The sequence below is a fragment of the Planococcus citri genome, chromosome 4, assembly GCF_950023065.1.
Source record: "Planococcus citri chromosome 4, ihPlaCitr1.1, whole genome shotgun sequence".
Taxonomy (NCBI): domain Eukaryota; kingdom Metazoa; phylum Arthropoda; class Insecta; order Hemiptera; family Pseudococcidae; genus Planococcus; species Planococcus citri.
This window is the reverse complement of record NC_088680.1, coordinates 32,016,399-32,030,009: the sequence shown is the minus strand read 5'-3', so window position 1 is coordinate 32,030,009 and position 13,611 is coordinate 32,016,399. Positions and strand designations below refer to the sequence as shown.

Below are 13,611 nucleotides of genomic sequence, written 5' to 3'. Positions count from 1 at the left end.
GAAGATGAAGAAATAACATTTCTGATAAATAATTTTATTACCTAATACCTTAATTAATAAAAAAAACAAAAATACATATTTTTTGCCATATGCCAGTCAGAACTTCAATAATCAATAAAACTACTTACTGTTAGTCATTATAGAGCAGTTTGTGAGAATGCGCTGAACACATGAACGCCGAACCAACGCGCCAAACCCGGTTTTGATGGGTTAGTAGTTGTAGCGCGATCGGAGTTTCTATTTGCGCCTATATTCCAAGTACAAGAAAAATGCGAATAGGAAAAGACCTATAAAAACGCCGACCGCTGCCTCTGAGGAATCTGGTTCACCTTTCATGAACTTCTTGAGGTTTTTTATGAAAAACCTATGATTATCGGTTTCATGAATTTTACTATGGAATATAACCTCTGACAGAAATTCGTCGCAGATGCCTTTCTCTCTTAACAGATTCTTCATTATGTTATACATAGCCTGTAAAAAAAAAAGAGAGAAATAATCGGATGTATTGCGTTCATAATGTGATCTAGAATACCTATGACACGGAAGGAAATTGAAATGTACATAGAATGACATTTTATTTTATTTTTTGCATAAAAGGTAGGTACCTGGTACTTATCTAAAATCTTGAAAAATAATGATCGCATGTAGTGCTACCAGCACCAAAAAAACATAATCCTGCCCCCTGTTATACATATGTCCAATACTCGTATGTAGTTACATGAAATAAGTAACTACCATACACTTAATCAAAATTTAGAAAACGATAGAATTAGGTAGGTATGTTTTAGATTCGAAAGTACTCGTAAAAGAAAAACAAATTTGTATTTTGATATTATGTGAAAGAACCATGTTTTTTTATAGGACGAGGTTTTAGCTTTAAAATTTCAGAATTCGAATAATTTTTTATAGAAATTCTGGCTTGAAAAAAAGCTGAAAGGCCCAAACGAAGTAAGGGCTAATGCTCTAAAAATTCAAAAAGAAAAAAGTCGACAAATAAGTCTCTTTACTAAAATCAAAAAATTTCCAAAATTTAAAGACTTTGTCGCTTAATGGTAAACTTGGAAAATTTCGACAAAGTCGGCAAATTTGCCGATTTTTACATTTTTTTAGAAAAAAAATTATGCAGTTAGGTAATGTGTAGAGGTGTGGGAGGTAACCGCACTTGCCACCTAAGTGGTAACCTGCTACATGTATCGAAGATGCTACTTGGGGTGACGAATAAGGGTAGCAAACTCCGATGAGGAAGAGTGTCGGGAAACAGCTCTTATAATAGGCCAAGGCTGAGGTACAGCTTCTCAGATCGTATAACGAACGCAGACACAATAAAGTCGATACCATAGGTACTTTAAGACGCTTTATTTCGGAAGTCAGAGACAGCTTCACAAGGTTACGCTGCTCTTTCACAATAGATACACGACTACACGAAATAGACAAGCGAATGAGTAAAGACACAATTACTACAGTAAATAAACGAATCCCTAAGTTGAGCTTACTCATCTGCATAGCAGGAATTCAGTCTCCACGTAGTGTAGCTAAAGCTAACGAAAACATACTGATGCTGCTTTCACAGCATCCGATCGGTGAAGCTTCTTCGAACTACACCGCTAGATCGCGCCGCTAATGGAGCTGCGCGATGCTACGTATATGGGCTCACAACTTCCACTTATGGTGGTAGCTGCAGGCGCACGACCTACCGGTACAAATGTAGTTTTCTGATTCAAAGTTTTGCCGATTCTTTCAATTTTTCTTCATTTTTCTAATTTTTTGCCGACTGTTTGCCAATTTTTCAAATTTTTGCCGACTTATCGGCTTTTGAAGCGTTGCGGGGCGTTCCGCTCCCCCCAACGTTTCGCCCCCGCTCCCCCTCAATGTTTCGCCCCTGACTATATACCTAGTGCAATATTCGCATGCAGGTTCAAGCAGCAACAAATATTATTTTAAAAAGTAAAAGTAAAACTCACCTCCCCTCCCAACACTCAACTTGGAAAGCCCATCACAGGCACCTTTGCCTCTCTTCAGACCAATGCAGATTGCAAACGCAATAGTTCGAGACCTAAGCTGTAGAAAAGCACCCGGTATTGATGGGATTAATGGTGCAATGCTGAAGGAACTACCGAAGAAGGGCTTGGTGCTATTGACCATCATTTTCAATACAATACTGAGGCTTGGCATTCTCCCTAAAATGTGGAAAAGGGCCAAAATCATAATGATATGTAAGCCTGGCAAGCCCCCTCAAAGTGCAAGCTCCTACAGGCCGATCTCGCTCCTCTCAGTGCCATCCAAATTGTTCGAAAAGTTACTTCTGAGGAGATTGGCTCCAACTTTTGAGAAAGCAATACCGGAGTTCCAGTTTGGGTTCAGGAGCAAACACTCAACAGTGGACCAACTACACAGGGTGACCAATACTATCAGCTGTGCACTTGAAGAACGTAAATTCTGTGCTGGAGTATTCATCGATGTTGCTCAGGCCTTTGACAGAGTTTGGCACCAGGGCCTAAAGCATAAAATTCGCAAGTGCCTGAACAACAAGTATTACGACATAATATGCTCCTACATCGAAGGCCGCCAGTTTAGTGTGGCTCAGGGAGATGCTCTGTCCTCCTGGAGAGACTGCGAAGCTGGGGTCCCGCAGGGAGGAGTCTTATCTCCGGTCCTTTATCTCCTCTTCACGGCAGATATTCCAGTCCCAGATGGAATAATAGCTGCACTATTTGCCGACGACAAGGCCATCCTCTCAGTAAATGAAGATTACGAAGAGGCCATTACTTCACTGCAAGCAGCAGTTGATAGAATTGCTGAGTGGATGAGAACGTGGAAAATAGTTGCAAATTGTGGGAAATCAGTGCAAGTTGACTTCTCTCTACGCACCCACCCCTACCTTCCAATCAGTATCAACAATGCAATTGTGCCATACTCAGACTCTACCAAATACCTTGGTATGCATTTAGATTCAAGACTGAACTGGAGCCAGCACATTCGGATGAAAAAACTTCAAATAAAAGAGAAAATGCGGGAGCTGTACTGGCTCATGGGGCCAAAATCGAGGCTGAGTCTTGCAAACAAACGCCTGTTATACCTGGCAATAGTCAAGCCCATCTGGCTGTATGGTATTGCGCTTTGGGGATGTGCCTCTAAGTCAAATATCCTGACAATACAAAGGTGCCAAAACATAATCCTACGAACAATGACTGGAGCATACCGATACGAGCGAAATGCTGACCTTCACAAGGATCTGGGAATTAGCTACATCTCCGAGGAAATCTGCAGGCACGCTGAGCGGCACGAGCATAGGCTACACAGACACTGCAACCCCAGTGCCATCCAGCTTTTGGACAACTCAAACGATGTGCGCAGGCTGAAGAGATTCAAGCCGTCCGACCTTCCAGCAAGAAGAATCACCATGTGAAAAGACAAACAACAGAGTAGCGGTGGAATCGTCGTTGGGCGCTCTCAGCCGGAATTGGTGATTTAGTGAAAAACGCTGATGGATGCCCAATGTGGCAGGGATCGCGGAATTTGGAAAAAAAAAAAAAAAGTAAAACTTACCGCATCTCTTACGTTGCCAACACCACAGCACTGATAATTGTTTTCGTTCAGTGATCCTTCGTTAAATGCGTAATTTTGAATAATGAACATACTCGTATCCGGACATTCTGTGCAATTCATCATAATATTTAATGTATGTATTTAGATATGTAATAGACACATTATACTTAACACATGATTTAGAGTGAACCACTAAAAAAAATATTTCGCAGGATTTTGACCAAATTTAGTGGAGATTTTCATTTTGAGTTGAAAGTCACTCAGAAAAATCTGGAGGGTGCATTTGGAGCGGAGATATTGATTTTAGGCTTCTTTTGAGCTATTGGGAAGGGTATATTCCCGGGTAAGATGGATGAAATACCTCGATCTATCAGCAGATTTTTGAAATTTTATTATTAAACATTATTCGGTACCTCTAAAAAAATGTTGAACACAAAAAAATTTCCCCCATCCTTCCCTTGCCGACAATGACGAAAAAAAATCTACGATTTTTGAATGAGAAATTCTGATTGCACCCAAAATACATAGAAGAGACACGAGTCTCACCACGTGAATTTTTTCAAATTTTTTTGGCCTCCCTAAGGCGGAGATATTGGTAAAAAAAATTAAATTTGCCATATCTTCAAATCTAATTCCATACACAAAATTTTTCTTTTCTAAAAATACGTTTAGATGAGTACTGCGTTTTGAAATTTTGTCAAATTTTTCTTTCAGGTCGAGTCATCATTTAAAACTCAAAAATCTCTGAAAAATGTGTTTTTTTGGGTCATGACATCGCCAAAAAAAGCTCCATTCCCGGTTATGAAAATTTTCACGCAGGCTTCTAAAAACAGCAGAAAACGAAACAACTTCATGAAGACCTCATTTTGGGCCCCTGGGCAGTGGGCATCCCCTCTCCAAATTGTCCTTGGAGCAAAATACTCGTAAGATTGGAAAAACGGGTAGGTATCGTTATCATATGAATTAAACTCTCTGAACACCGAAGATAGATTTACAGTTGGACACCCCTAAGGGTTACATTTGGAAAAGGTATTGCCCCATTGTTGGCAGTTGTGTCCAACAGTTTTTTTTTAGAGGTAACTAAATACCCATCAATGTTCAATCAAAATTTCAAAAATCCGCGGATGTAGGCGTTGCTTTTTAGGGAAAATTCGTGTGATGAAAATAATTTTCTTCTCAAAAATTTCGCATTAAGTATATGCCAATACATCGAGGGATATGGTTTTTAAAACAAGAGGAAATATTTCGTAATAAACGGGTGTCAATTTTTTGGCCATTATTGACGATTTAAAAAAACCGAAAATACTTTATAAGTTTTTGGCTATTTTCACGGATTTTTTGAAATTTGCAATAATGATCAGAAAATTGGCACCACTGCGTTCCAAAATATTTCGTCAGTTCCTGAAATATCGAGACAGACACAGAATTCGAAGAAGCTTTGTAATCTAACCTGAATGTTGGGCCTGCGTCTGCTCCAGATTTTTTTTTCCAAAACAAATGAAGTGGGGTTACTGCGAAAAACCTATGATTATTTACTTACTCCTCTTTTGAGCACTTACATAAGGCAGTCTCCAAGAGCACCTCAGGAACCCAAATAATTTTTTTTGAGTGACTTTCAATTCAAAATGAAGGTCTTCATTGAATTTGTTCAAAATCCTCCAACAGTATTTTTTTTCGTGATCCACTTTAATAAACTAGGCCCTCTAAATTCAGAAATCAAATGTAATCGGAAAATTATTCCATTTACGTTCCATCCCAACCCCAAGCAAATGAATGATATTCCTACAACTGCAGATAAAGTAACCAACTTATGTAAATGCAAGCTTACGGTGAACGTTTGGCTGTGACTTCTCATTTTCTTCGGAAATTGTTGTGGTCTTCTTCTCACTGCAATTATCATCATAAGCGTTATGAGAACGCGTAAAGTAGCGATAGGTCGTGTCATAATAATCAGAACTCGAATCATGTTTTCCAGGACTCATGTAACCATCATCAGACTGATCATCTGTCGGAATAAGTTTCAACAATCACCCTTCGTTTACCAGTAAAAAAGCAACAGACCTTTGCATGCAGACTTCCCCTTTTTTACGAATACCTATGCAATAGTTATACATCAATATTATGTATTAAAATTTTACAACAATATTCTTGACCTTCATCCTCACCTTCAATGATGCAGTTAAAACCTAGGGTAGCACTGCCTCTTTTGATTTCAACTCTGAAGTTCGGGTTTATTTTATATTTGAAAGGTTCACTGTCGCCGTTATCAGTGGGTTCCTTGTAATCTTCAACTTTCACATAATGATTGGTGTTGAACTTGACCGCAATTCTGAAAAAAAAAAACAAATTCGAGTGGAATTGCAATAAAAAATACTTCGATGGGGGAATAAATCATCGCAATTTGAGTAGACACAGGTAGGTAGGTATTTTGTACTCACGTTTCATCGTTAAGAGATTTGCTAAAAATAAGATAATTTTTGTCTACTTTTTTTTCGAAACCGCAAACTGAGTCTGTCTTTTCCTTTTCATTGCTGATTTTTTCTTCTACATGCCTCAATAATTTCTTTTCAACTAGTGAGGAAATACGAGTATCTATAATAAGTCACGAGTGACGAGTTAGTTTCATCAATGTAACGTTCGTATGTACCTAGAATAAGGAGGCGGGTCGGAAAAAAAAGTATGTCTCGGAATTTTCTGAAATTCACATAGGTGGTTCCTTTTGAGTTGAAACCAGTCCAAACAAAAAAAAAATTCCCCCAGCGACACCATGGGGCTGAGCCTCGTGGCCGCAAAGTAGAGTCTTTTTAGCTAAAAATTCACGTTTAAAAAATCGATTTTGGAGCTTAACCGGAAAAACGTGAATTTTTAGCTGAAATGGCTCTACTTCGAGGCCACGTGGCTCAGCCCCATTTGTGTCGCAGGGGGAAACAAATTTTTTGGGCTGGTTTCAACTCAAAAGGAACCACATGTGAATTTCAGAAAATTTCGAGACATACGTATTTTTTCGATCCGCCCTAGTGTAACTATAAAGCTCAGATATAAATGTAAAATACGCACAATATTCTATCACAGATGTTGGTATTTTGCAGGTACTTACTTTCAGTAGCAAATTGTGTCGAGGACGAAGAGAAACTGCGTTCAAGAGTAGATTTGAAACTGTTGACTACCATTGGTTTTGGACAAATAGTTCTCCAAAAAGAGCTTAAAGCAGGATCTCATACCGCCATTCATTTTGAACGTTTTGTTGTAATCAATTAATAGAGAAAAAAAATGATTATACTCGTATATTAGGTAATTTAAGGAGAAAAAAAGAAGAACCACTCAATTTTGATTAAATCACAGGACTACCTAGGACATGAAATTCGCGCGAGCACGAAAACACCAAGCACATGTGGAAGATTGTTTAATGTTAACTATGGTCTGTCCAGTCCAACTGTCAAGGAAAGAATCAACTCCGATCATCTGATTGATCTGATCTGTTTCTCAGTTCCTGTTACCCATGTTTGTCCAGTGCAATGAAAGTAATTAATCGTGAAACAGGTGAGACGTGCGACGTCACAAAATCGAGGGTTCTCATCTGGTTGCCCCACGTGGTGCTTTAGGTGTGTCTTGAGTGAGGGTTGTGAGAAGCCGGGAGTGGTATTGTTTGCGGAAAGAAAGATAGTGAAAAGAATGATCATCGAAGCCAAACATTCGCGAGATTATTGTTTTTGAAAAAGAGAATGAAGAGGACGAGGGGTAGAATACATTATTATTTTATCTCCAGTACCGACGAATGTCTAAAGGTACAGTGTGCAAAGATCCATTCAGGTATTGATCCCATTGTTGAGTACTGCACCAACTTTGGCTAAAGTAATTATAAGCACGAATGGCGGCGCCAAGCATTGAAACTCGATTTGAACTACCTATAAGTACCACTTACTTACCTACTTCCTGAAGTTACTCCCAGTATATGAGCAAACTGTATCCACAGAATCGGAACCTTATATGTACCTACCGTAGACCTTACCTATATTAAGAGATGCATTGCTAGCTGCTGATGTTGGTGAAGTGAAGCAGTGCAAAGAGTGAATAATACGAGACTTACTTACTTCATTGTAATATCAATGAATGAATATTACCTACGTATACAATGTGTCTACAACAAGCGGTGGAAATATTTTCACCGATATCACTTGTATTCCTTTTTTTTTATTGTACATTACTAATATATTGCATAATTATCAAGAACTCTTATTATAACTAAACGTTTTCAATTGTTGTCATGTCAGTAGGTAGTAAGTTTTAAAAAAACTGATTTGCTCAGCAGATCGCATCAAAAAATTATGTGCACATTAAAACAATAATTACTCTATTTTTTCATGCTCATCATATCGACAAAAATATATGTAAGATAGTAACTTATTAGATATTAACAATATTCGTATTATGGTGTAGGTACTTGATGATTTCATACAAGACACACAAGTCCTTTGAAAAATTACCAAATTTATGCAAGATAAATAATTTTTACGTTGAAAGGAAATTTGTTGAACCACAATAATAGATGGTTAAAAGGTAAATTCTCAAATTTTAAAATTTTAAATTTTTTCTTCTGAAACACACAGAATAACTAAATAAATATTTTAAAATTTTAAAATTTATTTTCCTCATTTTCTGACAATTTAAAAAATGAAGAATTCGTGACAGATGTTGAAACAATTTCATAATTAAAAATTCACTCAAGTATAAAAAAATGATACCTAACTTAAGTAGCAAAATAAAATTCATTTCCAGAAATTTGGGTTCAATAATCTAAAAAAAAAAAAAAAAAAACAGTGATTCTTTTAGTTCAATATGTAGGTACCTCTTTCACTCGAATAACATTTAAAAATTTCAGCAGATGATCAAAAAAATCATGTGCGTGGAAAATTACTCACTTTTTCCACACAAATACATATTATCAAGAACTTCTCATTATAATTAAACGTTTTCAATTTGTTGTCATACATTAAGAAACGAAAATATTTTTTGTCATATGCCAGTCAGAACCTAATGAATACCAGTTATTATACAGTCAACAGTGTGTCCGGAAAATGATGGTACGAACTTCAGATTAGGATGCAACCGTGTATGATTAAGAAAAAAGGTTATGTGAAGGTGTGGCCTATTTTCAAAATTGAAGGGGCAAAATACATTTTCAAAATCCATTTGACCATGGGGGTCGGCAGTACTTTGAAAAATGAAAAAAATTGCTTTTTATGACTTTTTTTCCAACTTGCAAATTGAAGAGGCTACAAATGAATTTGGTTTTAAAAAATCGTGATGAAAAAACTAAATGCTATACTGAATGCAACGTACGTCAAAAAATAAACTACCTACGTAATTTTGTTATCATCACTTTTTTTTCACTCTGAAATGTAAAAAGTTTTTGAAGCTTAAAAATTGTAAATTTAATGAAATTTTTAGCGAATCAATAATTGTTGAACTTGAAAAACTGTTTAAATTTTAGAGTAAGAAAAAAATGATCATAACTAAATTTGTTTATTTTTTAAGGTAATAGGTATTCATTTTCGCATTTATTTTTTTCATGACGATTTTTTGAAATTAAAAATCATTTGTAGCTCCTTCAATTTGCAACTTGGGCAAAATGTCATAATAGGTAATTTTGTTCATTTTTCAAAATGGGTATAGTACTACCGGCCCCCAAGGTCAAAATTGAATTTCGGCTTTTGAAAACGTATTTTGCCACTTCAATTTCCAAGATAGGCCACGTCTTAATGTTAGTCCTACCAACGGTGTTTTATCTAAATCTGAAGTTTGTACTACCACTCCCCCGGACACCCTGTAGAACAGTAGTTTAGAACGCGCTAAGGTTATGTTGTAGTGGTAACGTGTTCCTAGCTCTGATGGGTTACGATTTATCATTTTAGCGTAATTTTCGCTGTCAACATTCCCAGCCAGCAAGGTTCCAGTGGTTATCGCATATCATGAAAATAAGAAGTAAGCTAATACACCAATTTAGATAAGAATTAATATTTATCTCTGAGGGATCCCATCCCGTTTCACCTTTTATGAACTTCTTGAGGTTTTTTATAAAACAACTATGATTATCGGTTTCATGAATTTTACTATGGAATATAACTGCAGACAGAAATTCGTCGCAGATGCCTTTTTCTCTTAACAAATTCTTCATTATGTTATACAAAGCCTGCAAAAAAAGAGAGAAATAATCGGATGTATTGCGTTCATACGTGATCTACAAGTATACATAGAATAAAATACAGAAGGGAATTGAAATGTAGAATAACTTTTTGTAGGTACCTAGGTATAAAAAGGCCATTTTATTTTATTTTATTTTTTGCGTAAAAGTCACATCGAATCTAGTAGCTTGAGAAATAATGGTAGCATGTAGTGCTACATGCACCAAAAAAATTCATATGAAATACATAGGCAACTAGTTAACTCAAAAAAAAAAAATTTGGAAAACGGTAGAATTAGGTAGGTAGGTATGTTTTGAATTCAAATTTCAAATTCATTCATTTCATTCTTTCTGAAGTACCTTGGTAAGTAGGTACCTACATAATAAATTGAGAAAATGTTACTGCTGATCAACTTTCTATAATTCTTGTTGAATATTACCTACACTAGAATTTTTACCTATCATTAGAATTTTTCATAATGTCACTTTGCTTCCAATTTAAGCGTGGCGCCTTTTTTGAGACTAGTATTTCGAATTTTCAGTACATGGTAGCAGAAAAGAGAAAAAGAAATTGGGATTATTTTGGATCCTTAGAAACCTTCAATAAAACGTGTTTAATTTCATATGATCGGAAAATGAGTAGTTTCCTAAACAGTTTTGTGGTTGGAAAATACGTCTTTAACGCATGTATCTAAACACGTGCGGAAAGTAGTTACTTTCCTCCCTAGGGAGGAAAGTAACTGTTTTCCGCACATGTTTGCAAATTCGAAATTAACAATTTTTAAAAATTTCCGCATTTATTTTCCTCTCATATGAAATTAAAATAGTATACTATTTTGAATTCTCCAACTAAATTTTGTTCAAGAATGGGAAAAAATCAATAATAATAAAACAATTTTCTATAGTTTAATTCCTTCTTTCTTAGATATACTGTATAATACCTAATGCAGTTTTCACATGCAAGTTCATTAGTTCAAGCAGCAGCAAATACATACTATTTAAGAAAGTAAAAGTAAGACTTACTGCATCTCTTACGTTGCCAACACCACAGCACTGATAATTGTTTTCGTTCAGTTGTCCTTTGTTAAATGCGTAATTTCGAATAATGAACATACTCGTATCTGGACATTCTGTACAATTCACCATAATATTTATGAATGTACTTATAGATATGTACTATATGTAGTAAGTAAGTAAGTAATTGAGTACAATAAAATTTATGTAGATTTAGGGTGCATCACTAGGTATAAACAACGATTTCGCAGGATAGCAGGAATTTGATCAAATTTTGTGGAGACCTTCATTTCGAGTTGAAAGTCACTCAGAAAAATCTGTAGGATGCATTTGTGGAGTGGAGATGTGGGTCTTCACAGGGGAAGCATTTTCAAAAAATCTTAAGTTTTTGTTTTTAGGGTAGTACGCCACTACCATAGAAATTCAAGACAACGTTTAGACTTCTGTTGAGCAGTTGAAAAGGGTATTCTGGGATAAGATTGGTGAAATACTCCTATCGACGGATTTTTGAAACTTTGATTGAACATTATTGGATATTTCTAAAAAAGATGTTGGTTATAAAAAATAAATTTCCCACCCCCAACCCCTCCCTCCTTGGCAACAATGGCGAAGAAACTTTTATTTTTTTTTAAAGAAAAAAAATCATAGTTCGGCGAGTTCTGAATGAAAAAATTTGAAATCTAATTATGGTACAATTTTTTTTCTCTCTAAAAATACGTTTTATTGATAAGTAGGTATTACATAAGTATATTTATTTTGGAAATTTTTTCAATTTTTTTGTCAGGTAAGTAAGTCATCTTCAAAAAACTCAAAAAAACCCACAACAATGTGTTTCTTTGGGTCATGACATCGCCAAAAAAAGCGCTACTTCAGGTTATGTCTCTAAAAATAGCAGAAGATGGAACAAATCCTTGAAAACCTCATTTTGGGCCTATGGGCACCCCCTCCCACAATTTTGGGGAAAAAATAAGATTGCTATTATGAGTATCGTTATCATATGGATTGAACTCTCTGAACACGATTACGAAAAAATTCTTCAATATACGAGTACCTTATTATAAAAAAGCAACAGACCTTTGCATGCAGGCTACCTATGTTTACGAATAATACTTATGCTACAATATTATTATAGTTTTACTACAATATTCTTGACCTTCGTCCTCACCCTGAACGTGATTTTCATCAGTACGATTCTGAGTAAGAATGCATTCAAAACCTAGGGTAGCATTATTCTTTCTTTGGATTTCAACTCTGAAGTTCGGGTTTATTTTATGTTCGAAAGGTTCGCCGTCAGTCTCATTGCCAATGGGTTCCTTGTAATCTTCAGCCTTTACATAATGATTGGTGTTGAATGAGACCAAAATTCTGAAAAAAAAACAACAAATTCGAGTGAAATTTCAACAAAAAATACCTAGGTGGGTAAATAAATGATGCAATTCGACACCCGCATTGCACATAATACTCGTAAGTAGAATAGGAACAGGTTATACTCACTTTTCATTCGGAAGAGATTTACTAAAAATAAGATCACTCTTATCTACTTTTTTTTCGAAACCGCAAACTTCAGAGTCTGCTTTTTGCTCTCCTTGGGGTTGGGCGATTTCTTGTTCTACGTGCTCCAATAATTGCTTTTCAATTGGTGAGAAAATGTAAGTCACTAATCACCAGTTAGTTTTATCAATGTAACGTATATAATGCTTATAAAATAAAATGCATAGCCTAATACATATGTTAGCACAGGTCTTTGTATTCATGTAGGTACCTACTTACTTTCAGTAGAAAATTGTGCCGAGGACGAGGAGAAACTGCGGTCAAGAATAGATTTGAAATTGTTAACTAATATTGGTTTTGGGCCAGTAATAGTTCTCCAAAAAGTGCTGTACAGTCGTTTCGCCATTTCCGGCTGAGTATTTTGTTTCAAATTTGATAAAATCGAGTTAGAGCACAGCTTAAAGCAGGATCTTATACTACCATTCATTTTGAACGCTTTGTTGCAACCAATCGATTAAGAAAAAAATAATACTTAATGTATATAAATATAGGTAATTTAAAGGGGAAAAAGATAAACCACTCGAGTTTCACATGAAATACGCGTACGCGAGCACGAAAACACCAAGCACACATGGAAGATTTTAATGTTAACTGATGATCTGTCATCTGTCCCAGTCCAGTCCAATGAAAGAAATCATTCATGAAACACGCGCGAATGCGACGTCACAAAATCAGGGGTTGTACTTCTTCTTTCGCCACGAAGGTACATATTGTATGCAGAAGGGAAAGATACGGGGAAAAATCTAAAATCATCGAGATTCGAGATCAAACAGTAGTGAATTAAAAATTGTAGGTAGGTACTTGTAATTTTATTCCTTATTGCGTCATCCTCCAAAGGAAAGGAAATTGATAACAATACCTACTAAATAGCATTTAGTAGGTCTTAAAAACCAGGTAGGTAGTGTTGTTTTAGGTTCAAAAGTTACACCGCGATTGATGTTGAAAAAATAGGAAAAAACTTCTTGAAAAATGTATCTAAAAAGTAAAAACGTTAAATGTTTAGAGTTTGCATGGCTTCCAAATTACGAGATTTCAAACTGATTTTTGTAGCTTACAATATTATGGTCTGTAAACTATGAAAACTCAAATCAATTTTTGGAGTTTGTATGGTCTTCACATAGTAGGCACATATAAATAAATACAAATCTAAACAGATAAAAGTTTAAATTGATAAAGAGATTACCTACTTTCACACTGAATAGTGAATACAATATAAAATTAAGGTTAACTCAGTACACTAAAGCTCGAAATAAATTATTAAAACTTTGATGCCCATTTAAAAGTTATAGGTAAGAATAACATTGTGGCTCACAACTCAA

General features: G+C 35.6%; 2 protein-coding genes across 4 annotated transcripts in view; both read right to left on the bottom strand.

Annotated features, from left to right (window-relative positions):
* Window positions 1-7,463, bottom strand: part of LOC135842883 (uncharacterized) — a 31,159-nt gene extending 23,696 nt beyond the window's left edge. Inside the window, exons 1-6 of the mRNA XM_065360559.1 lie at window positions 6,644-7,463; window positions 5,985-6,138; window positions 5,712-5,875; window positions 5,375-5,551; window positions 3,547-3,653; window positions 129-471 (exon numbers count right to left, since the gene is read on the bottom strand). Of these exons, the coding sequence (XP_065216631.1) occupies window positions 238-471; window positions 3,547-3,653; window positions 5,375-5,551; window positions 5,712-5,875; window positions 5,985-6,138; window positions 6,644-6,716 (909 nt within the window). The 5' untranslated portion in view covers window positions 6,717-7,463 and the 3' untranslated portion in view covers window positions 129-237. The remainder of the gene's footprint in view (window positions 1-128; window positions 472-3,546; window positions 3,654-5,374; window positions 5,552-5,711; window positions 5,876-5,984; window positions 6,139-6,643) is intronic.
* Window positions 7,464-7,880: 417 nt separating this feature from the next.
* Window positions 7,881-13,208, bottom strand: LOC135842886 (uncharacterized). Of its 3 annotated transcripts, XM_065360563.1 has the most exons (6): window positions 12,512-13,208; window positions 12,236-12,398; window positions 11,895-12,106; window positions 10,751-10,857; window positions 9,595-9,736; window positions 7,881-8,340 (listed from the first exon to the last, which is right to left on the bottom strand). In XM_065360563.1, exons 1-6 carry the CDS (start codon window positions 12,717-12,719, stop codon window positions 8,333-8,335), a joined length of 840 nt encoding a protein of 279 aa, XP_065216635.1. In that variant the 5' UTR covers window positions 12,720-13,208; the 3' UTR covers window positions 7,881-8,332. The 3 variants fall into 3 exon arrangements, with proteins under 3 accessions (XP_065216635.1, XP_065216633.1, XP_065216634.1); XM_065360561.1 differs by having other exon boundaries at window positions 7,881-9,736; window positions 12,512-13,202; XM_065360562.1 differs by having other exon boundaries at window positions 7,881-9,736; window positions 11,907-12,106; window positions 12,512-13,065.
* Between the last annotated feature and the right edge of the window lie 403 nt (window positions 13,209-13,611).